Consider the following 26,885-nt stretch of genomic DNA (forward strand, 5'->3'; position numbering starts at 1 on the left):
ACGCGGCGGTATTTGAAGGTTCTGAAGCGCCCCGTTTCGGTGTAGCTGCTGGTGCCGAAGCAATGGATGGTCTTACATACAGCACGACGTCTGAAAGTATCGCTATTATTGCCAAGGTTGAAACACACAACCACCCGACTGCAGTTTCTCCGTTCCCTGGAGCAGCCACGGGCTCAGGAGGCGAGATTCGCGATGAAGGTTCGGTCGGCAGGGGCTCCAAGCCGAAAGCTGGCCTGACTGGATTCTCGGTGTCCAATCTCCTCATTCCGGGTTTCGAACAACCTTGGGAAAAGGACTTTGGGCGTCCCGAACACATCGCTTCGGCGCTTGACATCATGATTGAAGGCCCACTGGGAGCGAGTGCCTTCAACAATGAATTCGGCAGACCAGCACTTGCTGGCTATTTCCGCACGTTCGCCGAAGAAGTTGCATCGTGCCCAACTATTTCCGATTCAGACACCGAGATTCGGGGATATCACAAGCCGATCATGATTGCGGGAGGCGTCGGAAATGTTAGACCCATGTTTGCTAAGAAGCAGCACATCACCAGCGGCGCGAAATTGATCGTTCTGGGCGGACCAGGCATGCTCATTGGTCTCGGCGGTGGCGCTGCATCCTCTCAAGCAGCAGGCGCAAGCTCCGCAGAGCTTGATTTCGCTTCGGTACAAAGAGAAAATGCGGAGATGCAGCGGAGATGCCAGCAAGTGATTGACGCCTGTGTCGATCTGCGCGATGATAATCCAATCGAATCTATTCATGATGTTGGTGCAGGCGGGCTCTCCAATGCTCTTCCAGAATTAGTACACGACGCTGATTTGGGCGCGGAATTAGAGATTCGTGATATCCTCGTCGATGATGCGTCGATGTCGCCGATGGAGATTTGGTGCAACGAGTCACAGGAACGTTATGTCCTTGCTATCGCACCTGGCCAATTGGAACGTTTTGAGAGCATCGCAGAACGGGAGAGGTGCCCATTTTCGGTAGTCGGCGTTGCCACTAAGAAAAAAGAGCTCGTCGTTACAGATCGGCTTCTGGGGACAGAAGTCATTCACCTTCAAATGTCGACCCTGTTTGGAAAGCCCCCTAAGCTCCACAGGAACGATCAGAAGTATCGGCGCCCCGTCGCGCAGTTCGATTCGTCCCTCTCCGCGTACATTTCCGACAGTCTCACTCTCAATGAGCGCTTCACTTTGGCTGTCAATCGCGTGCTACATTTGCCTTCCGTTGCCAGTAAGTCGTTCCTCATTACAATTGGGGATCGTTCCATTACTGGGCTTGTCACCCGGGACCAAATGGTGGGACCCTGGCAAGTGCCGGTGGCTGACGTTGCTGTCACCCGCGCATCGTATGGATTCGACGTGATCACCGGCGAAGCAATGGCGATGGGTGAGCGGACTCCTCTGGCGTTGCTCAGCCCTGCTGCTTCAGCCCGAATGGCTATTGGGGAAGCCATCACTAACATGGCGGCAGCTTCTGTTGGAGATTTAAGCAGGGTTAAACTCAGTGCGAACTGGATGTGTGCCGCGTCATATCCTGGAGAGGGGCAGGGTTGTATGAAGCTGTTCGAGCTGTTGGGCTCGAATTGTGCCCTGCTCTGGGCATAGGCATACCAGTGGGTAAGGACTCGATGTCGATGTCAATGAGGTGGAACAGCGGGAAAAAGAGAGAGGTGGTGGCACCGTTGTCTCTCATCGTCACCGCTTTCTCAGCTGTGGACAACATTCGGGATACGTGGACGCCCCAGATTCGAACGGATATATCTACCGCGACAGTTTTGGTGCTCATTGATTTGTCCAAGGGTCATCATCGGCTAGGGGGATCGGCATTGGCTCAAGTCTTCAATAGCATCGGCTCTGATGCCCCAGACGTTGAGGACCCGGAACTGCTTCGAGCATTCTTCGCCGGCTGCCAAGAGGTCAGGCGGAGACGTAACGACATGGTGCTCGCATACCACGACAGATCGGATGGAGGAGTCATAACTGCCATCGCTGAGATGTGCTTTGCGGGCCGTGCAGGTGTGACACTTGTGGTAGGAGACAACACTGCCGACCCGGTAGCATTCCTTTTCAATGAGGAACTAGGCGCTCTCATGCAAGTGCGAGATGCTGATCTTGAGGAATTCGTCAGAATCTATGAGTCGGCTGGCGTGCCTCCCTCTCTGATCCAGGCTATCGGACAAGTGGAAAACGACAGGACAGTTTTGTCTATTCGTCATTGTGGTCAGAAGATATTCTCTCAGCCTATATCCGGCTTACATGCCGCATGGGCAGAAACCTCCTATCAGATGCAAGCGCTACGCGACGATCCTATCGCCGCCAGAGAAGAATTTGCTGCCGTCGAGTCAGGCACGATGCCTGCGATCTTCTACGAACTCCCGTTCAAGGTTACGCCGTCCATTCCTTTGTATCGAACTCGACCAAGGGTGGCAATCTTGCGAGAGCAAGGTGTTAACGGCCACGTCGAGATGGCATGGGCATTTACTGCGGCAGGATTCACTGCCGTAGATGTTCATATGTCAGATGTCATTTCCGGAACTGTAAGTCTTCGAGACTTTCGGGGTATCGCAGCATGCGGAGGGTTCTCCTATGGAGATGTGCTAGGTGCTGGAAACGGGTGGGCTAAGTCAATACTCATCCATGAAGGCGCTCGTGCACAATTCAAAGCCTTCTTCGCTCAGCCCGGCACATTTGCCCTAGCAGTTTGCAATGGTTGCCAGCTGTTCAGCTATCTTCAGAACATAATCCCGGGAGCATCGCATTGGCCACATTTGAAAACCAACCGGAGCCAACGTTTTGAGGCGAGGGTAGTGATGGTGGAGATTGTTCCCAACGATGTTACCAGCAAGTCAGTCTTTTTGCGACATATGGGCGGGGCCAAATTGCCGGTGCCGATTGCACATGGGGAAGGTAGAGCTACTTGGGAGAGCGAGTCATCTCAGGAGACGTTCCAGAGCGGGACATTGACTGCAGTCCGATATGTTGACGGGAACGGCAAGACAACGGAGGCCTACCCTCAAAACCCTAATGGCAGTCCCAAAGGGTTGGCGGGCTTCCATACGGAGGATGGACGTGTACTCGCGTTAATGCCTCATCCGGAGCGTGCAGTCACAAGAGAGAGCAATAGCTGGTATCCGACCTCGTCGAAAGAGTGGGGAGGCGCCGGTCCGTGGTTTAAGATCTTCCAGAGTGCGCGGGAGTGGTGTGAAGAGAAGCAAAATGATCTACGATTAGAATAAATAGACTTGTACTTAATATTAAGCAAAACAATAGTGCAGGGACTCATGAACAACGAGAACGAGTGCCACGTCTGCGGGCAGCAGTGTACGCCTTAACGTCCTCAAAAAGGTCGCGCTCGACTAAACGTTTAGTGATGGCGAGAACATCACTTTCAGCACGATATGACGCCAACATTCCGTCCAAAATGAGACGGAATTCAGTGTATGTGGGATCATGCGGATCGTGGCCGTCAGCCGTTGCTTCCACCAACCGCTTAAACAGACGAGAAAATGAAAGTTTATTTGAAGATGATTTCTGAACCAAAGAAGAGAAGGTCTCCTGAACCAAGGAAAACATCCGACGAAGGATCAAACTTTCGAGGTCTTGAGCAATGGTTACGGCGAGAGAATCCGACCCCGCAAGCACAATGTTGGAGAGTGCATGTACCACACTCAGCTGACTACGCAATAATCGAAACCACATCTCCTCGGCGGGCACGGAGTTGGCGTGTTCCACGCCAAGTGCCTGGCTACCGCACATGTCCACCACTAAACGGCCCATCGATGCAAGATCATTAAAAGCATCATCTACGGGACCTTCAACATCCCCGTCACCCTTGCTGGCTGCGGATGCGACCAAGGTTGACGCCAGCACTGCCGTGAAGTCGTCCAGATGCTCGAACACACCCAAAATATCTCCACTTAAATGTAGGGACCAAAGAACTGCGTCATAGACACCGTTTTCTTCACATATCTCCTTTATTGACCTAAGATCGAAGTAGTCGTGTGGAATTGAGTCTAGAACAGACCGGACTGTTTGCGGATCATGGGCGCACAGAAGCTCTACATATCGATGGCGTAAGGAAGACTGCAGCGAAGAGGGGGGAGAGGCTTCAGGAGATCCCAAATGCGATTCTTCGTGAAAGGGATGAATGAGTGAGCGAAGGTAAAACAACGCCTTTTCTTCATCAAGGGCTTGGGCTGCTTGTTCGTGAAGGGTTGGCACCCAATTGTCGACGAGTTGCGCTGCACGACCCAAATCAACCTCAAGCAGTGAAGGGAGCGCGAACTTCATTGACTCTATGATATCGGAAGAAATGCCACTAGGACCACATGTTGCATGCTCCAGCGAACTCTTGACACCTTCAAATACATCATCAACCCCGCACTCAGGATCTTGTGAGTAATACAAGATGAGGTCCGCCCACTTCGATTCTTGCATGCTCCAGTTGCGAAGAATACGATAAAAGCCGGCTCGCAAGAATTGTCGTAACATTGGATCATCCTGTCCAAGAGGATATATTGACAGCAGGCACTCTGCTGCCAGCTGGCGGTCTTCGCGCGTACTTTGATCGTTATCGCCCGCAAGGCCACTAAGTAAAGATCGACTCTGATTATCGGCAAGCTTGATGAATTGGGGGTACTTGGGCGCATTACGCGCCACAAAGATACGTATGAAGGTGACATCATTCGAGGTCAGCTCATAAGCATCCATAAGTTCGAAGAGCACGTTTAATATCGTCTGTCTATCAATATCGTGGAGATTTTCGTTCAAGTCAGAGTCCTCAAGGGCAAGGTCAAGGGCATGAAGCATTGCCTCAGCATCGAACCGTAGAAGCATGCGGAGGTACGGATATGTCGGCTCTGGACCATCGTCCATGTCAGCCGTCAAGATAAGCCTGCCTTGCCATAGAGTCGACCGTCCAAGAAAAAGGAACTGAAGAATACTGCGTTTCGCGGAAGCTGCTTCATCCTCAGTGAGAAGCTCCCCACTGGGAAATGATTGACCACATAGAGAATTCCCGATATATGGAAAGACCTTGTAAGCATGGGGTACAAGTGACTCGACCGGAGCCTCCTCGAGAGTCGATGTGTCTGGGTCCGAACCTTGAATACGAGTCAGCCTTTCCCTCCTGGTTCGCTGGATGGTGCGGATTAGCGAAATGAGCCTGACGATCGGTGATACGTAGTCACGCAAAGCACGAGTGTATACATGTATCAATGCGTCAAACAGTGAACGTTCCTCGCATATTCGAAGCGCTTGGTGGATGTCGAGACAAGCCGGATCGATGTGCCAAATCAATTGTTCGACGACATCAAAGGCATGTTTCCCCTCGTAATAGGCCACGAGTTCCTGCGCAAGTCTTGGGGGAACCAAACGCACCTCGCTCTGTAGAAGGAATGGCTGGAACTGGACGAGGAAAATGGCCTCGATACCGTGTGATTGGTACATATCATAGAGGTCTTCGAACAAGAAATCGAAATCGTTGAGAGCCATACTGGCCCTGGTGCAAGTCCTTACGAGGCCTTCAAACAGCGAAGTGCGATCCACACCGCGGTTGTCCGGAGCTCGGTGAGTGTCATCGGTGAGGCGATTGTCGGAGAAAACGTAACGGGATGAAGCAATCATCAGATCTCGCAATTTCCCACCAATAGTTTCCCTTCTAAAATCTGAGTCTTCGGGCAGACCTGCTTGATTCCCGGGTGCTTCTCCGACGTAATACAAACGCGCCACCTCAATAGCGCTAAGGAAGTCCCCGGATTGAACGAAAGCCAGAATCCGATCCGCCCAAGTCAACAACGTACCAACTCTCACTTCATTGGCAGCCTACAGCAATTGGAATTAGTAACGAGAAGAGTATCGGCAAAGTTGCTGAATACCAATTCAAAGATTTTCCCCTTGTAAGTGTCAAAGCTTAGCCGAAGAGTGTCGCCTGGCTCATCTGGCTGTGGTATTTGTGGGAATGGACAATTGGGAGCTGATAAAAGGGTTGATGAAATTGATGAAATATCAAGTGGAGTCCTATCGACAAATTGCAACGTTCGAACTCCATATACCTCATAGAATTTCCTGGTAATCACCACAATTTGCTAAACGAGGCTTGTGTTAGCGGCCGTGGGTCTAGTGATATCGTGAATCCATGCTTACATCCAAATTCAACCAATGTAGAGAAAGGATATCATTCTCTACAGTGATCTCACCAGCATCCTCAAACACCAAACGATAAGAAGGATTAGAAGATGCCTTTTTGCCGGAAGTCGTCGACTTTCTTCCGCCTTTACTTCGCGCATCGGTGGATTCTGAGCGAGGTATGGTCCGTTCCGCCCTGACGCGTAAGAACATCAGACTTCGGCCCCACGAGTAGGCAAGTATAGGAATGGTCAGGACATCCGGCGACACGGCCCGCTTTCCACCTTTCGACGGGGAATCTGACTCCTTGTCCCCATTCAAGGACACGCTGGGGAACCAGGCCATACAGCCCCGCCACATCGACTGTGGCCCTTCACCATCCTGTCCTGCCCTATGTCGTCGGAACCACGTTCTGGGAGACGGCCTTAGCCCAACAATAACTAATTTTACGGGAGTAAGTAGAGCAATGACCTGAAATGCGTCAATCGGATGTGTTGAGGATGATGAGGGTAGCGGTTCCATGTCTAAAATCGTGCCAGCTTTACGATTACGCTCCCTAGTGCCGGTAGCAGGCGGTGATAAGCGGGGGGCTGATGCTTCGATTCGAGGTGGGTCCCGAGATGGAAGTGATGTGGTAGAAAACGAAGGCGAACGATCCAATGGGCTAGTTTCATCTGGATACTTTCCGAGTATCCTGAGTACGTCATTGGCTTCTACGAAGAGGACTTTTCCCAAGCTGTGATAAAACGCCAATCCAGAATCGTCCGCAGAGACGAACGCAGTATGTCGAGTACTAACAAATCCTATCCGGATAACTTTCGACCCTCGTAGATGACCCTCCCTTCTTCCCGAAGCTACTGACACTAAGTCGGTTGGGGCAACAAATCGCGCGGGGCTTTGAGGTCGAGATAAGTCGAACAAGGTGATATCGCCTTGGGAATGCCCAACAGCGAGGAATGTGTGATCAAAGGACAAAGCAAGGGCAGAAACAGGACCTGGAAAGCCAAATGCGAACGCGTGGGTGAGCATGTACCACAGTGTTCGAAAAACTGACATACTCGTGCTTTCGGAGCTGCATATGCACTTTAGCTGTTGCCGAAAGTCGAATACAAATGTCCTCCCTGTCTCCGTCCCAATGCAAATGATTCCCTGAGCTAAAATAACTGTAGGTTTCCCCATGTGTGAGTCCAAAATCGCTGCTGCCTTGGGTGCAGTAGAGAATATTTGAACACTAATAGTTCGCAATGGAGTCCACTTGAATACATCTCTCTTGTCCAACACATTCAACGTAGGAGGGTCAGGGGAGTCTGCTTCGCGGTCGTCCTTATCAGATGAGTCGAAATGCCCAGAGAGAGAGGAAGCACGAGAAATTGCAGAAAAATGAGATGGATCAGGCGAGAAACCGTTCGTACGAAATGTGTTGGCGGTGGATGATGATGGGTTACGGGGTTGGTGCTGGGGTAAGAAGGAACGTAGACGAGACACAGTCGGATGAAGAAAAGGCGGTCGAAGGGGGGACGGGGAATCGTTGAGAGAAGATGATAAAGCCCGTATCGGCGTTTTCGACCCTCCCACCACAATTTCAGGTACTGGCGAGTCCCTCTCGGACAGAACCTCATCCTGACCATGGGTAAGCCGGGACAAACGGACGGGAACAATGCGTTAACACACTTGATAATGATTGTACTCGAATCCCTCCTTAAAAACATGATCTCCCATCTTTTCAGAGCCCGTGGAAACATCTAGGTGTGGATGACTTTCCTGAGCGGGTGGCTGCGGTTCATCTAGGACATCGGCGAGTTGAGCATCATAGCCGACCACTACTGGGGCGTCTTTCCCAGTATAAAGGAATTCTTCATTATCATCAACTTCATCCTCCTCGTCATCCCCTAAAAGTCCAATGTCACCCCACGTCATACCTCCTTCCTCGTCATCCCCTGCGAGAATGTCGTTGAGGCGTGCCGCGTAATTGGAAGAGTCCAGTTTTGCATCATCTGTAAGCACTTTTTTGCCAGTGGTAGGCGTGAATCCCCGGCCTCTTTTCTGATGGACGGAGTGAGGCAAGAGGTCATCCACGGTAAAGGACTCATCGCTTTCATCACCAGATGTTAGCATCTGGGCGCCCAACTGCAGAATGGAAGTTGCCGAGGCGCTAAGTCTATTCACGAGAGTTTTCTCCCATTGCATCGACATGGCTTCGTCAGACCACACTCGAGATCCATGGTGAGGGAACACCGAATATGCTGAGATGGTCATGAGCTGACAGAATAATGTGCCTCGCAGCCCATGGGTCATTTTGAACGATTTTGGCGTTGGTTTCGCCATGGGCTCCATCGGTGGTGGGATCTGGCACGGCGTAAAGGGTGCCCGTAATTCTCCGCGAGTATGATATCTAGTGAAACGTCTCTCCTTCTTTCATCTCATAGCAACTCTCTCAGGGTGAACGATTAGTCGGCGCCGTGTCCTCAATCAAAGCACGAGCACCCGTGACGGGGGGCAATTTTGGTGTGTGGGGTGTGTAATGGTGTTCTTAGCTATGTTTTCCTCTTGCACTAATTTGTTCGTAGGCGGGATGTTTTCAACGTTTGACTGCGCCGTGAAGGGGTATCGACAGAAGGAAGATGCATGGAATGGCATTATCTCTGGATTCATGACTGGAGGTTGTCTAGCTGCTCGGAGTAAGCGTCGTTTTAATATATCGATCCACAGGCATCCCATTCATGCGTTTTTCATAGGCGGACCAAAAGCTGCATTTGGCTCAGCGGTTGCTTGCGGCATTCTGCTGGGGGTGTTCGAGGGTGTTGGTGTCCTGCTAAATCGTGCGTTCAGCGAAGTGAATCGCCAGACACTGCCGCCGCGTAAGTCCATAAGCCTTGAATGACTTCTTATTCCTCGACTCATCTCCGGTCGCCAGTACCTGAACAGCCGCCAGCGCCAGCAATATCATAAGTTGTGTATCATTGTTACCACCCACAATCTCGACGCATCCCACCTCCGATTAATGCTCTATTCAACGAGACACCTGCTACCCACGTTATTATCATCTTGACACTCTATCCGCTGTAAGGGATATGTATAGAGATCTTGTGCTCTGTAGGACGCTCCGCATTTAATCGGCGTCGGTTCTCGTGTGAAAGCCTCTTTGGACTTTGTTCCGCGCTGAAAGCTGGGAACGGCTCGTTCTGGTTGTACTTCGCTGCAGCGTCCTCAAACTATGGCGATTTGATGACCGCACCCGACCCGGTGTGACGCCAGTGTGGTGCCCGTACAAGGGTGCACAGACACCAGGATTCTCCAGCCATCTTACCCAGATTCTGGGTAATATATGTGCCAAAAAAGATTTCAGAAAATAATGCCTTGAGGTTAGTCGCGTAGCTCAGGAACGTGAGGGCGTCAAAAATCCCGACAAAAATTCGTCATATGCATTTTTTGGTTGCTCTCGGGTCCTTTAGACTTGAAGTTTGAGATGTCTTGGAGGCAGGGATAATGGCCCAGTGTCCTACTCAAGTGCGATTCTGTCAATGTAAATAAATTTGCTCGAAAACCACCTCGACACGGGCAACGCGGCTCGTGGTTCGTAGGATAAAATTGTCGGCGCAAACAATGATGAATACATGCTTTGCGTGCAGTGTCGAAACCACGAAAGTTTATTCCTTTGAACCCCTAGGGTGGGCCCTCGATTGTGACCCCACCGCTAGGCAGGATCCCAGCCTCTACTAAAGTTTGCGCCACAATATTTGATTGTTGTTTATGTCGAGCCTCGTATTTAATTATTCCCAAAGTAGAAGTCCTAATCATACATGAATTCAACAGGATTGGGCGCCACCAGCATGCGTCGTGAAGAGACTGCGCTGGAAGCCGAACAAGGGCCTGCGTTGCCTCCAGTGTGTCTTTGCGTTATTCCCTGCTTTCTCGATTACGATATTTGCACTATCAGCCGGCGTATCACCAACCAAACAACCAATCTTACCCCCCGCCTCCAAACGGCGGCGGCGACGACTTCGAATCCATCCCAACGAACCACGGTAGACTCCTTATCATTTAGAGATATCTCTGGTTATTTTATTTGCCATTGTTGTTTACAGTTTCCGTCACTGACGTAAACTCCATTTCCGGGGTATGGACAATTGACACTTCTTGGGTCCCTCCACGGAATGCGTTTGGAGCTGATTTTGCCGTCCCGTTTCATGGAGATGAGAGCCGAAATATCACTCTTCAATCAGAGTCTGGCTCCATTGAAGCAAAGATACGTTTAGTAGGCGATAATAAGGACGCTGCTGTGTTCAATCTAGAGACAAAGAATTCGGAAATAAATGTCTCAGTTGTCAGTGTGCTCCTCCGCCTCGGAATTTCCCAAACAACTCCCCTCATATATCTTCGCGATACTTCTCACAGGTCTCCCGATGTAATCAACAACCATTCGTACTCTATGTGACGTCCACTTCTGGAAATCTGGAAATTAGGGTCCCTCGAGACTTCCACGGATCCATCATTCATGAAACGGCTTCGTCGACGTACACGACCTTCTCCCCCGGAGTGAATCCACATCGCACAACTATTTCAATGATCAATGGAAGCGGGAAAACATTTGTCGCCCGTCATAAAGGTGTGTCGTAATGTTTAAGACTATCTACGCTCTGTTCCCGCCAACTCGTCGACCCCTCCCCCATAATTAGAGGGAGATACCAAGCGCCAGAGCGCCAGTGAATGGACTGGTGATCGAATTGTCGCAAAGACCGAGCGAGGATGTATTTACTTTGCCTACGAAGATGAGCCTCAACGCTCCGTCATTGGTGCTTTCTTCAGGAAACTATCCGGTTAGAACATTGGTTTTCTAAGGAACATTACACCTGGATTCTCCCTACCGAAGGGACCTTCTTCCTGGCATCCAAACACTGGTTCGGATTCATATGTGTCATTGTACTTGTAACACACGCTACCCGATTGATGAGATTTCACCGGCACCTGGCGAGTATTCCGGCCACGGAGCGATCGAGTGAGTGAGTGGTACTAAACAACTCTCCGAGACGCCCTCAGGAACATTCCCCACAAGTGGACTAGCAGGGGCACCTAGTACTACATAAATTGGCGGATGCTACCCGAACGGTAGTAGCTGACACATTCGTTGCCAGATGGCTGGGCGAGCCGATTTTTGTTTGAACGATGGATGCTTTATTAAAACAGCGGTTTTGCCTATACTCCTAAAATCCCGAGGCTCCGCGATCGAGTAGGTCCCATCAGTGACCACATCACTTCGGTACCAGATTTAGTCTGTGGTTGACAAACCAACACGGTTGGAGTCCCTTTGGACCAGCTCTTGTGTGCTCACAGAACGATGACTAGCCTCAGGCTGTACTGCCCCAGCGCAGAGCCATGGTATTCCCTCTTGGCAGTTAGTAACGCTATACATTTATAATCGGCATAACGATTGGGCAGGTATCAGTTCTTCGCTAACTTACTACCTCTACGTGCTTCCTCACTGTGGTGTAACCTTCATGCTTAAGGTGTTGCAGCTGCTCTACTTAGCTGCTGTGGTGCAGCAGTTTGAATCCATCCCGAGAATTTTGACCATGTCCCCATGCTGGTGGGGCCATTTTTATCAGGACAAGACAAGCAAAGATTCATCTAATGATGCTTGCACTATGAATTGATACTCTGAAGCTGTTACGCAGGTGTTGAACGAGGTCCACGATAGCGCGAACATCATATACACGCCACCTTGATCGTGGACCGCGGAATGGTTCCAAATGGATCATCTTTTTTCGTCGAAAAATCAAATGACAGGCTGACTTGGTTTCTCACCAAGCGGACTCATTCGAACTGAACCTTACTACAATGTGGTCTCACCGTCGTCCCCTCCTTGGAAATCAACAACCAGTCTAAAGAACTCACGATGGCAGCGCCTAATCAGAACATGGGGCGCGAACATTCACCCGGAGGGGATTGAACGAGCACTCCACTTCTTCGAAGTTCGCGATCTTCCTCATTCCCTTAGTCTGGACATTACATGATTCTAAGTGCCCTTCAGGTGCAAGGATAAATATACAACTGTATTGAAGAACATCAATCTATGTCATGGAGACACCGGTCGTGCATAGGAGATCGTTCCAAGACCCAGCTTAGAGACCTTCACGACAACGGGAAGAGGGATCGTGGATCCGCCAGTAGCCCCTATTCGTTCTCCTTGGCTCCACCTAAAAAGGGAGTTAGCCAGGTGCGAGTATGGCTGTTCCATTTGATAACTCACCCCATGCGTTGTAACAGTTGGAATCCAACGTTGGACTCCCCAATGGGTTCTGCCTTTCGTCCGACGATATCACCCTCTTTGGGACGGAGGACAACGTGCTTCCTGGAGTTCTTGGATGCTTCAGGTCCTCCTTCGGCAGGGTGGACATCGGAACCCTTGCGTTTTGCTTTGCGTCTAACGGTGTCACTAGCTCGGATGAATCCTTCTTGATGAAATGTACCACGTTGATACGCCACAAGCACACGGTCAAGCAGGCGAGTCCGAGGTCGGCCAGTTTGAGTTTGAGGAGTTCGTGTAAGCACTACGTGCCGGCCTGTCTTTTCCGTTCCGAAGGACTTGGTCGCGAGGTGATAGCAAGAATTGGCAAGAAAATGAACCACCTTTCGATCTCCTTTACTCATGGGTGGCAACTTGATGGAGTTCTTCCCTGGGCTCTCTATGAAGGCATTGATTTCATTCAGAAGTGACTCGAGGTGCAAGTGTGCCTCTGGTGTTTCGGTCAACTCCCGTTGAACCTCCCTACCATCGCCATACATCCGCTTGCCGAATTTGTCCTTCCTCTTCCCCGTCTTCCGGGAAGGGAGCAAGCTGCCCGCTTCGGCAACCTCGCGCCACGCCGAATCACCCACTCTCGCCGCCTTTTGGCGTTCTAGCTTGCGATCTCGCCTTGCCGTGAACTGCTCCACCACCAGCCTTAGTTCTTCGAGTTTGTGCTCCGCGAGACTTTGATTTTGAATCCATGAGATAAGGGATTGGCGGGTAGCATTCCTAGGGATTTTCTTAGGAGTCCGGCCCCCTTCCGAACTTCCTGATATACACGCTTCGCAAGCCGACCTAGGATCACTATCTCCCTCTGCGCCAGATTTTGGCCTCGAATGGATATGAGATGAGATGGCTCACGATGAGATCAAACAGTAGTCACCTTGAGTCCCTAGATCCTGAACTGTGCGCATGATTGCTGACTCCAAAGCAAAGCCGGCATCCTCTACCTTTCGTTCGGAATTGTCCATCGATGATCCAGGACATGCCATGATGACATTCTATAAACCGAGTGTTATTGCTATCCCTGCCGCTCCTATTGTGTTGCATTACCACCGTCGCCTTTTCCCTTCCGTCTTCGCCTTCGTCAGGTTCTTTGGCACGCGGGAGCTCTGACTCACTATCGTCGCCTCCCCGTTGCCGCTCATCGGCTTCGACATCTTCATCCTCCGCAGACAAGCCGAGTCCATCATCGGAATTATCTACACTTTCATCACCGCTCCTGCTGCTTCCAGAGCTGAGGTCTGACTCCTCGTCATCTTGAGGCTTCTCTTGATCAGCGGCGCCAATAGTGGCCGTTTCATTTTCGGGATTCAGGTCTGCCAAGAATTGCAACTGATCCATTCCCTCAAAATTTGCGTCGACTATCATCCCATGATCATCAACCCCGAGTTGGTTTGAACTGGATGAAGCGTTGTTTTGAAGGGGACTATCGCTTCCCCAATCAATATCTGAATCACCTTCTCGCAGGTAATTTTCTATATTAGAAACAGATAGGCGGTGCGACGTCTTCCGCCGTTTGAGCGCCCTCCGTAAGAAACCCTCCAATTGGGACATCATGTAATTCTCCGGTGATGAAAGTTCGGACTCAACGAGTGGACCCGAGTCAATTTCGCATGAGCGGTGGTCCGTTGTGTCACCAGAAGTAGAGTGTACTTCCTCACGGTGCTTGAGTGCTTTCTTTCGGAGACTCTCCGACCGACGCTTCACACGGCGCCCTGGAGATGAGGGTTCAGGCCCGGCGGGAGGGCTTAGATGCTTGGGATCAGTTGCGACAACTTCCACGCGTGCGGGCTGGGTGCCAGTAAACACTACGATATCGTCGCCAGCATCAGGGATATCGGCAGTAGGACATTGAACATCGCTATTCGATTGGGGAATATGAAGAGTAGTCGATCCTTCGGCATCTGCACTCGGCTGTGCATCGCCAAGAGGGGTGGAGGCAGAGGCTTCCACAACAATATGGGACTTCCCATCCCCTGAAGCTAGTGATGTCTTGGAGAGATCGCTCAAGAGCTTATCCAAACGAGACGTAGGGTTGGTATCAAGTGACTGTGCCCCCAAGGTGTAGAGATCTTCTGCAGAGAAGCCAAATTCCAATGTGGGTATGTCGCCGTCATCATCAAGGTTTGCAGCAACAGAGTAGTCAGCAAACCGTGGACGAGACTTGCGGTCCATGGCCTCTGCTCCAGTTTCAGAAGCGGCGATTGGAACCTTCGTAAACAGGGATTCCACCTGGTTAGCGGTTGGCGCATCATCAGCCTCTGAAGAGACGTGGCAGGCTTAGCTATTAAGGCAAAGCAGATAACAGCACAGCGCACCATTCTCCACCATCTCTGGCTGAAAAATCTCCTCTTCATCGTGGAAGAGGGCTCCACTCTTGACAAAAAAAATCGGCTTGCGAAGATCTGGATTTGGTTTAGCGCCAGAAAATTTACGGCTGCCACGAATCTGAGCTTCACATTGACGAAGAGAATGTGTTCAAGGCATATCCAGATGAGAACGACGTTCGGCATACCCTGTGGTTTCATGGGATCATGAAATTGCCGATCGACAACATCCCAAGGGGCCCCTTTCCGCTTTCTTTTCCCTTCTCCCGAAATGGCCTGCTTCCCTTTGGGTCCCATCCCCCAGACGGTGTCGTTGAAGATTGGCGCCCGTTTTCCGAGTCGCACTACCTAATCACGCGGGCTCAACCGAACAGCCACACGGGAGCTCTACAAATCTTCAGGCAAGGGGTAGAAGGCCCCACCAAAAAAAAGAAAAGCTTGAGTGCTGTATATGCGCTAAAGCACGCATCACCCCTCACCCCCCGATACATTTCTCTTTTCCGACCGATGGTGGCGAGCGAGGGTGCACCTGGCCTTGCCGCTGAAGTCTGGACACTCTGTGAATACTCATTCAATGCGCGGTATACCGATCTCCAACTGATTTTGCTGCTTATATTACGGGAACCATTATACACATGCCCTATCATGAGTCAAAGTGGAGGCATCATGAACTGCATCAGGTAGTTGGCTGCCTTTAGCTCTGTTAGAATAGACAGTCAAGCGAATATGAGCGCTGCTGGTGACGCAGTACTGTAAACTATGTTGACTCGTGAATTATTCTCTCATCAGCGGCGAGAACGGCCAATCGAGAGCCTTGGATTTCCATTCAGGCGTACTTGGAAAACGAACTTCATTGTCCTTGAACTCTCCCCCAATAATCATTTCCCCCTCAAGCCGTATGATACAAATACCCTTGTCATGACAATCCCCCCATGTAAAATATAGGAGGGCTCACTGGATTCGTCAAGCTGTGTTGAGGTGAGGTGTTGAATGTCCGGCGCCAACCGTTGCGGGTCTAACCGTGCTCCGTCCATTCCAACCAATCTCCTGCCACTTACCATAACGTGTCCATGAGCTCGCCTTCCCCGTTCGCTAGAAGCACGTTCGATGACTCCACTCGATTATCCCATCGAGCCCAAACGGTATGGCCCTATTGCCTTGATGCTGTGCAGCTTAGACGCCCACCTTTGGTTGGAATTGCGTTACTGCGATGACTAGATTGAAGAAATGTACAGTGTCCCCGAGAGTTTCTTGGAGATAGAAGTGCGGAACCCCCAAACCCATGGTACGGATTTCAGGGCTCAATATTGAACGAATGGGATCTAATTGCTTCGATGACACTCCTCAGGCTACGGACGGAAAATGTTCACTGACTACGAGATCGTCTGCAGAGTCAGTGCGTCTCTTCTAGGGAGGGTGTTTAAGACATACCAATGCTGACCTTTTCGTTGTCGTATGACTCATTCGATAGACCAACATTCCCGCATTCAAACTTCGACACTCCAGCGTTCGTCGCAGGTATAGCGACTTTGAAGCCTTCCGTGATATCCTCGAGCGCGAATCAACCCGTGTCAACATACCCCCACTTCCCGGAAAAGTTTTTACCAACCGCTTCTCCGATGAGGTCATCGAGACACGGCGCGAAGGCCTAGAGAGGTTCTTGAGCATCGTTGCTGGACACCCACTTCTGCAGGTTAATGATTGGATTCAATCCCCCTTTCACGGTTTCTGACTAATGTATATGGATAGACTGGCAGCAAAGTGCTTTGTGCTTTCATACAGGATCCTGCTTGGTGTGTGACCCCTTTCACACCCAAAAACTCGAGCAATTGTAATTAGACTGACTATTACACATAGGTCTGCCAATGAGTGGTCCTAGATTATTCCCGTCTTGCCGTCTATATCTGTTGGATGGTGCCTCCTGTATTCCAGATTCCTCCGTATTTTGGCGACTGTTGATTTTCCTCACCACCCTGACTCTGAAGCTTGACTTTGTAGATATACTCTCCTAAATTTATGGCATTTACTGGACCTCCGCAGCGTCATACCAGGAGTCTAAACAGCAGCGTATCGATCTTGCATCTCTATTCATCCACTAGTGTTGTTTTGCACAACACGAGCAACTCATCCGCCACGCTGCGCACCCAGTTCAATGCATTATATTTAGCTAGACAGGCAATCATCTCCATCTCCAGTCTCAATGTGGTCTATTTCTAGTCACCCACGCCATGACTGTGAGGTAGGCACAAGGACCCCCGCACATTCTATCCCCGTGTGAGAAAATGGTTCTTGACGTGCTGTCTAAAAACCCAGGCCACTTCTGTTACCAGGGCCCCCCTCAAGCCGGTGCACCTTCGATTGGGCCACTTCCCACGGGTGGGATTACCACGGAATAGACAATCTGAATCACGCACAAGAGGGTCTGTGATGTGTGCAAACACAGCAAATTAATGATTTACATAGCGTGAGCAGAAGCACAAGGAGAATGGTATCGACATAATGCAAGCATATAATCTCCAAATTACGCAATATGGTTATGCAATGATCCATTTTGGAATTAGCCACTCACATCCTCAGGTAATGAGTTAGGCAGCCCCGATTCGAATGCGATCCGCCACATTCAACGCGAACCGGGCGTGCCCTCCATTCACTCGTCTCCAGGTCATTTCTAGGGAGAGGCAGCAGACCTGCAGTACCACTTTGGTGCTGAGCCACAGTCAATGGTTTCAGCCTGCAAATTGAATGGTGCCAGATAAGGTCGTGTAAGCTTCGGGATACCGACGAGTGCGGGTAAAGTAAACCCCAAGCAGAGTTGAAGCGAGAAGCCCACAAGACGATCAACGAAAGCCAGTGACATCCCAGATTCGAAGGCCTCACGGGACGACATAGAGCCCACACCCACCAATATGTGGGCTTTCGAAAGGGGTTTAGATAAGGCCACTTTCATATAGTAATGTCCTAGGTCCTGGCGACCTCTTTCACAGAGCCATCGGACCCGCCACTACTTGGCGAGAATTTTGCTTCTGAAGTTGGACTTGAACCCCAAATCACGAGGCGGAAGAGTACCATCACACGACGGTGAAATTCAAGCCACTTGGCGGAACTTTGCTTCCGTCCGTCGGGGTTCCAACCTCCACGATCCGCGATGCCCATTTCTTTTCGTGTGCTGAGCCGTGACCGCATGGACACAATGATCTAGTTATCATGAAAATCTCGACCATACAGGGCCACATGGACGGCAACAAGTTTCTGACCTAGGGAGATGCCATTGGAGATGAACATGATGACGTCCGAACTTGTGATGGATAATATTGAGGTTGTATAAGGCGCAAGGTGCTCCTAATGTGGGCGTAGGTTCGAGTCCATCTCTGAAGATGGTTTAGACGATTCTGACTTTGCAGCATCTAATTTCTTCCACTTCAGGACATTCTTAATATAGAATTCTCCAGCCTGAGAGGATAAAATAAGCTAGAACATATCCGCAATTTAAAGTATTATACCTTGTAGCTACTTCGTACTAGCGGCCCAGATGCAACATAGAGGAATCCCATGTTATCGGCAATTCGTTTCCACCGATCAAATTCTGCAGGCTCAACGTAACGGCCTACCTTCATAGCATGTACTGGCCAAAGGTAACTACATCAACTTCCGACTTCCGCAGTTCTGCAGGATTTGTGATGAGAATAAGTGGATAGCTGGCGGCGTGTAATCAAATATCCGACCTTTCAACGCATCGAAGACCTGATCCTCATCTTCGCCAACACCAAGCATGATACTTGTCTTCGTGATGTTGACACCTTCCTTCTTCGCATGTTCCAGTGCACGAAGACTCTGGCGGAAGTTAGCGCGTCGGTCACGGACATAGGGTGCAAGAGCTTCTACAGTCTCAATGTTGTGTGCAGACCGGATTCAGCTACAGTCGAGATGCCATCGAGGGAACCTCCGAAATCACCCGTCAGCGCCTCGACCAGAATATGCAACGCCCTGGAAGGAGAATGAATAAGAAACCCTTTCAAATTCAGGAGATCATTCTTACTTTGGCTTGATCTTCCTGATGGTCTCGGCAAAGTGAGCGCCCCCCCCCCCATCAGCTAGATCTATATGACGAGTGAGAATAGGGCCCTATCATTAAAATCAAGCTACGAACCATCACGATCTACACTTGTCAAAACAATGTACCCAAGACCCTATCGACGGATTGCCTCCGCAGTGTTCTCGGGCTCATGAATATCTAACGGTGGTGGGTTCTTGGAGGTCTTTACCGAACAGAATCTGCAGCCACGGGTACATGTATCCCCCATGAGCTGTAAAGTTGGAAATCACCAAGCCGAAAATTGTTGTCGCCTCCCTAGGGGCATACCATGATGGTGGCCGTGGCCCCACGCTTCTTCTTGGCGTCACTCGTCCCGACTGCATCACTCCCACACCTATATTGGGACACCGTGCCTCTTCGCAAACAGTGTGTAAATTGAGACCACGAAGGTCTTTCTTAATATTATTATACGAGGCGCTCGTTGGGATCTTAGTCTTCAAGTAACTCGGCAGTCTAGGCCTAACCACAGTGATGAGGCATATATGTAATGACTGACTGCGACGTATTTCCGAGAACCACTCGACACAAAGTCATCCAATGTTAGTCCATCAGCAAGTTTTTCCCGCTACTCCGTAGCGGGTCCTGCAAATTTAGGCCCCACTCTGTGCACAGGGTCCTCTGTAACCTAGGGTCCTTTTTTCCCATTCTGACCATACGACAATAGGATTTCGGCTCACTCCGCTACAATGCAACTCACGCCATAAGACCATCCACCTTGCATCACCACTTCCTCTGATTTCAGTGAGTCTCTGTGCATCTCTTCTGATCCACTCTTTAAACCATACATGCAGATTTGTGGATGTACTCATTTTTGAATGGTGCGTTGGACCTCGATCCACTCACCATCACTCATTACACATAGCTTCATGGTTTATATTTCACATTGTTAACGACCAATGACACGCGATTACATTTAATGCATCTTAATGCATCATATTCTGCATGCTCACTGTTACAACTCTCCATTTGTTGGATGTGTTGAAGAATCTAACCAGCTTCCGCCGATTGATGATCATCTCCAACGACTTCATGATTTCCTTCTCTCCCGATCTTTCTCCCTTCAACACCAAACCTTGGTTGGTGCTGCACTAGGTGTTCAATATGCCAATGAATCCGTAAGTGGGTATCCCATGGCATTATTCAATGCTTTCAACAAATCCCCACTGCATTTCCTGATGCATTCACCGTTCTTCGTCATCTGGATCAAATTAATCATCAAGACTTAGTGGCTCTTTCCACCATGTCCATCATCACATTCCAAATATTCTCAATCGTGTCCAATTACGCTCCATTGTATTTGACCACATTGTCACCGACTCTCACTGTGATTTTGGTCGTATCTCACACTCTGAACAGCCTTCTCGTTCTCGATGTCTACCACTGACATTCGGTCAGAACGCGCAAACCATCTAGCCAACTTTTTAACTCAACTCACACGGGCTGATGTTCGTTGGGGCTGTCTCCGTCGTTTTATCGCTCACCTTCACTTGCCCATCGATTCGCGTGCAGATATGCAATCTATTTGTCACTGTTTGCTTCGTTTCATCGCCGAACAGTTTCCGTCTTTTCTCCCTTCTGACATGGATCCTTCACAAGAATGGTGCCTTCAATGTGCTGCTCGTTGGCCGGAAAAGCTCTCTTCTATGTCCAAGACGAACTCAGTGAAACATTTTACTCTCTTCTATCTTCACATCGTCTCGCCAGATTCATTTGTGCGGTGTGTGCTGAGTCCAAATTATTCAACCAGATGCTTCCTCAACCTGTAGACTTGAACAATTACGATTACCACTTACTCCATGGTGACTATCCCTTGCACGCTCCCCTCGCCCTTTTCTCGATTATCCTCTGCTGCAACATATCATGTTATGTCTGGCAGGTGTTGCCTCCCATACCCAATCCCTCGTGATCCGCATTTGCAACGTCTGTCATCGATCTCTCAAGCAACATCAATGATCTTTACTTCGGCCCCATTCCCAATTCCGTGAACTTGAAGAAGCACTGATTGCTCGACGGCGTGCCAAAACATGGATCATACATCTGCAAGACAATGGGTCCCCACGTCTCACACACACTGCAGGACCCACCTCCTCATCCACACTTCCTACTGCTCAAAGAGCCCTCAAGGGTCGCGTCATAGTATTTCCTGCTCAACCAGATGCCCAATGCAGCGATGTGTATTACGTTCCATTTCGCACACTTTCAGATCGGGACGCCTGTGTTCACGGTGTGTGTCCAAGCCAAGAATGTGGGTGCTTGCCTCTGATCAACCTTCGAATGAAATAGATGGCACCCCATTGTTTTCTTTTGAATCAAATGTAGTTCGGAAGTATGTACATAGCTACACGGCGTGATATCTGAGATTAATGATCAAAATCAAGGCGGAATGAGTAGCGGGTACTTGCCGCGCCAGGCGGCGTCCACCAGTTATTCGGTAAAGGACTTAGAAGGAGCAGTGCCGAGGCCACGAGAACGTGCGAAGTTAGATGCCAGTAGTCTACGCGCCATGCCTTCCACGTGCTCTCATTCGCCACAAACTTGCCACCCGGGGCAGTCTATAACGACTGCCGACCCGATGAGGTGATCTTCACCAAATAAGCATGATCTGAGACTTCCGACTGCAGGTTGGGGTTTCGGAGTTGTATCCCTGGTTTCGAGAAGGTGAGAAAGAGCGGCCGGAAGGTGAGAGCATGACAATTTCGCTTAGCTTCGGCAGCATCAATTTCGTCCCCACGACACTAAGTAAAAGAACCTGATATCGGAACCGGACATTATTAGACTCCATAAAAGACGATCAAGACAATCGAATAGCAGTCCTGATGAACAATCATGACCCATAACAACTCGTCTTTATCATTTGCAAAGTTTCGAACTGCACTCGATCTCCTCCGTCCATGTACAAATGGCAACACCCTTCGGATTGCATTCCTTCCCTTTACTTTTCTTCCCGGCTTTATGGCATTTCCCATGATCGCGGCCGCTTGACCACGTCAGCGATTTCTTATGGATCACAACTTTCCCCCCGCAAATCGACGCAGTTGGATTAGGCTCTGCGTTCGATATCGTCTGGTTATATGAGTAGTCCCACGCGTTGTTGCACGTAGAGACTAAATCACAGGGTGTATTGGGGGAGCGGTTAGCGATTACGAGTGTCATTTCGTTAGAACGAGTGTTTTTGGTTCATTACCTTTACTGGGCATGATGAGACTTGAATTGTAGAAACCTCCACCCTCTACGTCGCATACGAGATTAGAGTAGGTGAAGTCCGCGACAGCGAATCGAACAGCAGAAAAAGTGCCAAGTAGTATTAAAGGTGAAGTGAAACGCATGGCGGACGCGCGCTCAAGTAAGGACTTGAGAGATCAAATTCAATGAAGGTGCAGTAAGAGGTCGTCGTCAACGAGCGAGAACAAGACACTGGGACTAGGATAAGTGATCAAAGAAAGCTTGTCCTTTTATATGGTGCAGCGAAAGATCACCCGGAAGTGTGGGCCCGCGCCGAAAGGGTGTGTTACAACAATAATATATATCAACATTACTGTATTGGGCACTCCGGCACGTCAACAGATCATGATCGGGCAACACAAGGCAACAGTTCCACTGTGTTTTGAGATAAAATATCCAAGCTCGGATATTACCAGAATCCTCACGGAATCCTGCAAGTATCTGCGCGACGAGGCTGGATATTGAAGTATTCTTATAACCAGTCACCCCATCATATTGCTCGGATGTAACATGGATACGAGACAGCCCAATTGAAGAAGGGTCACGACCAGGTAGAGGGTTCATACACACTAGTGGCGGCTGCTGCCTAGCTCGGGTCCGCGACATGACCGACACCCTCCCAGTGTCAGTGACTCTGTTCCCGCTCCAGCCACTGTTTTTCAAATTGTAGTGGTATGTGACACAGACATGCGGGAGGCCAATACTGCGCAAATGGACTGCAGCATGGACTGCAGCGGCCATCAGACACCTTAAACGCGCGAACGGTGACGTACGTGCTCACATTCAAGTCAAACATTGCCCGGAAACCTGTCAAACCCCCCATTTGTTCCCCCTCTTGTATCTAACTCTGTATCCCTTCGACGTCGGTGGCTTCCACTGTAATCGACGTGCTCCACTAAGCCTATGCAAATTAATGGCTGCCCATTTGTTCGCTCTAGCTGATCGGCGCTTTCAAGAGCATTACTCTTTTTGGTTTGTGGTGTTCGATATCATGCAGCGCCTGTACAGTTGTATCTATGACAAAAGTAAAGTGGGCCAAACGGGCCGGGCGAGAAGAGTGGCGGGTTCTGTCGTGTCAGGCGGCGTCCACCAGTGCAGTTATCTACAAAGATCGACACACCGAACGAAGTCGACGAGCAACGCGAAGGAGGGGAGGGAGGCAACGGTAAATGCAATGCGAAAGTGGATTGACCAGACAGATACGACTAGGCGAAGATATTATGAAATCCGTCAGCGTGCTCCAGGCAACCGGTGCAGGCCGGGGGTTAGGTACTTTACAAAAACAGGATTAACTGAAGAAACGGAGAAAGGGCCGGGCGGTGGCGCCTTCAGTTGCGTTTGAAGGCTTAAGGGGTACCACAGCGATGGGCAGTTGGCAGGAGTACTGGTTCAGACTAGCAACAGTTTGGACTGTTCGGGTTTTTGGACGGTATAAATTGTAGCGCCATAGTTTTCCATTCCTAGGACGAGTTTGAAGGTTTCAATAACTGACCGAGAGGAACACACTGCGACGTGTTTGTTTAGGGGGGTGCAAGGGATTATGATACAACATCTTTCTTCAGACCTCCCAGGATAGGCCGAAGGTGAGCCACGTTTGGTGAAAGAGGAGGTCCAATTCGCTAGGCAGTGTTCTGAGAAGAGTAAATCCAATACAGCGAAGGGCTAGACTAGATCCGAGCAAAGTCTTTCCGAATTTCTGAAGACTATCTGTAACTTCGTTGTCGAACTGGAAGTTGGTGAAATTTCAATCCACCCGGGAATAGTAGGGAATGCCATTTATGAGAATATCGAATGCGAGGGACAATTTCGGGTGAACTCCCTCAGCCATGGTCTGCCACGCAGAGAACTAATACTTGGACACACGACCGTCAAGGAAAAGCAAAAGGGTTTCGCCTCAGTCTTGAAGTAGAGAGCCGAATCGTTATCTGCCTTCACTAATAACTAATCGAGCCAAACTGACGCATTGTTCCTTCAGCAATGGGCTTCGTGGTGATCTGAGACCTTCCGGCTGCACTTTGCTTGGATTAGGGTCTTGGGGGTTGTGTCCCGCACGCAGGTGGTTTCGGAAAGGTACGGAGAAGCCCTGAAGGTGAGAGCATGACAATTTCGCTTAGCTTCAGCAGCGTCAATTTTGTCCCACGACACTATGAGATTTTAGAGAACCCGATATCGGAATCAGTCATCATTAGACTTCATAAAAGACGATCAAGACAATTGCATAGCAGCAATCATAGCAACTCCTCTTTATATAATCATGCATCATTTGCAAATTTTCGAATTGCACTCGATCTCCTCCGTCCATATACAAGCCGCAACATCCTTCGGATTGCATTTCCGAATCTTCCCTCTACCCTTCTTCCCGACTTTCTGGCATTTCCCATGATTGCGGCCGCTTGACCACGTCAGCCATTTCTTATGGATCGTAACTTTCTTCCCGCAAATCGATGCAGTTGGATCATGGTACGCGTTCGATATTGTCTGGTTATATGAGTAGTCCCATGCATTATTGCACGTAGAGACTAAATCACAGGGTGTATTGGGGGAGCGGTTAGCGATTCATTTTTGCCAGATCGAGTGTTTTTGGTTCATTACCTTTACTGGGCATGATGAGACTTGAATTGTAGAAACCCCCACGCTCTTCTTCGCATACGAGATTAGAGTAGGTGAAGTTCGCGACAGCGAATCGAACAGCAGAAAAGATGCCAAGTGGTATTAAGGGTGAAGTGGGGCGCATGGCGATAAGGGACTTGAGTGATCAAAGTGTATGTCGTCGAAGGGCGAGAACAAGACACTGGAGCCAGGACAAGTTCTACAGCGTGGTCAAGAAAGCTGGTCCCTTTTTATATGGTGCAACTAAGGATCGGCCAGATGTGTGGGCGCGCCCCGAAAGGGTGTGTTACGGCATTGCATGTATTATTACTGTATTAGGCACTTCGGCCTGCGACGCAAGGTAACAGAAGATTAGGCGCGCAGCGAGGTGGTGATAGACAAGGAAAACACGGAAGTCCGTTGTCGACGATACAGGATTTGTACAGGATGTGGTTAAGTAACCATGATACCGCTCTGCCGCTATATATTCTTTGAGCTTAAGTGTACAGTATATATGTAGTTAAATTTCCCCTACTTAGGGTCTAAATTGACTTATTTCAAAATAAAATATCCCTGCTCCTCACCCACTAGAAGGGCCGCTGCTCGGCCATGACCTTGATTGGGAGAGTTTGCCCAGGTGAATTTTTACTTTCTTTTTACATATATATTATGCTTGGCACCCCATGCAGCCCTGGTCCTGCAGATGGTTGAACCCCAACTGAACTTCACCGTGCAAAGAGGGCCTCCCCCAAAAGCAAATGGCTAACCCAGGGTCCTCCCAAATATCTTAGAACAATTTCGCAACGTATAATTTCCACACACGCTTCATTAGATCTTCACACAACTTCTCGGACGCCGTCCCCACAGCACCCGTGAGATTCGTTGCATGGGGTGGGATGAGTTTCTCAAATCGATGAATGAACGAACTAATTAATCAAGAGCATCTGTAGCACCATTAAAATTTTCGCCAAACAAAGCTATGGATACATCCCATTTCCGGGGAAGGGAATTCATGAACCTACCTTGATCCAAGCTCGCATCGTGCATGGAGTCCCTTCTGAGCTAGGGGTTGCGAGATCGCATCGGCTCTTGCCCAGTTTGTGAACGTAGGCCCTGGTTCAGTATATATTGAAAAAGGATAGGCAAGACGATAGTTAGATATGGCCAGAAGGGCGCGACGACGAAAAGGACACGTCCGTACGCACCGGGAAGGAACCTTGTGTACTCATCGCCGAGGCGCAGCGAACGTTGGGGACCATCTAACCTGTCATAGCACCTTCAGCGTGACAGCACATGGCCGGCCGAGCGAAAACACCACCAGTAAACCGAGGGACAGTTCTATCATCCTTATATGTTAAAAAATGTCTATTTCTCATTCCGGGGAAAGCGCTGAGTGTGGATCATGTAACAAGTGGACAGGTTTATTGCCGATGTTAGAAACCGTAACACCGACGGAAAGTTTGACGAGGTCATCTACCGGAATGTTCAGGCTGAGCTTGAGTGATGGAGCTAGCACCGAGATCGTCAGTGTCAGAAGCCGGCTGAACAGAGCGAGAACACTGCGTGTCTGCATCATCATGCCTGAGGGAGTGGGCACGACTTTATACTAGTTATGTACGATTTGGATATCAAAAGCGTATGACAGAGGTAAAAAGTTCCGAAAACGGTGCCTGAATAACTGGGATAATCAAGGTCAAGAGGTCATTGGCGAGTCAGCGGAGAGGGAGCCAGGACATATTCTGCAGCATAGCGAGGAAAGCTGGTCCTCTCCATATCATGTAGCCGGGTCACCCGGGTGGCCGTACTACGCCAACCTACTAACCATATACTAGACGATGGCATGGCTAGGCAGGTGCTCACTGTCATGGGATAAAAAAAAATGTGCGTGTCGCCACCAGGAATCGAACCTGGATCGTAACGGGACTGCAATCCACAACGTTACGTCTTAACCATTGGACGATAGCGACGTCAATATTGGGTGGGTTGGTATGCGCTTAATAATTATCTCACAATCCTACAACAGAACTAAATCCAGGCGGGCACTCACGGTGAACGTCCCATCCCTAAACGTGGTGCTTCGCCATTCCCACGGCACAGGAAAAACCCGACGATGGCGCGGATCAGTGAGCTTGCAGCTGGGGAGGCTCGGGAAGTGTGAAAAGCACCATCGTGAACGCCACCTCAAAACGTCTCCACATCTTCTGATGGTGCACACAAGCTGACCATCTCGTGGAGGATAT

At 49.8% G+C, this 26,885-nt stretch overlaps 1 protein-coding gene and 1 non-coding gene across 2 annotated transcripts; both read right to left on the reverse strand.

Moving 5' to 3' along the window:
- Positions 1-12,198: 12,198 nt before the first annotated feature.
- EI90DRAFT_2954209 (uncharacterized protein) lies at positions 12,199-12,908 on the reverse strand (the record flags this gene model as incomplete). Its single annotated transcript, XM_039055430.1, has 2 exons — positions 12,199-12,319; positions 12,373-12,908. 2 exons carry the CDS (start codon positions 12,906-12,908, stop codon positions 12,199-12,201), a joined length of 657 nt encoding a protein of 218 aa, XP_038907773.1.
- Positions 12,909-26,531: 13,623 nt separating this feature from the next.
- EI90DRAFT_t315 lies at positions 26,532-26,612 on the reverse strand. Its single transcript has one exon. It is a non-coding gene; the product is annotated as a tRNA-His (tRNA).
- Positions 26,613-26,885: the final 273 nt, after the last annotated feature.

This window comes from Cantharellus anzutake (genome assembly GCF_015039405.1).
Source record: "Cantharellus anzutake strain C23 chromosome Unknown EI90scaffold_229, whole genome shotgun sequence".
NCBI lineage: Eukaryota > Fungi > Basidiomycota > Agaricomycetes > Cantharellales > Hydnaceae > Cantharellus > Cantharellus anzutake.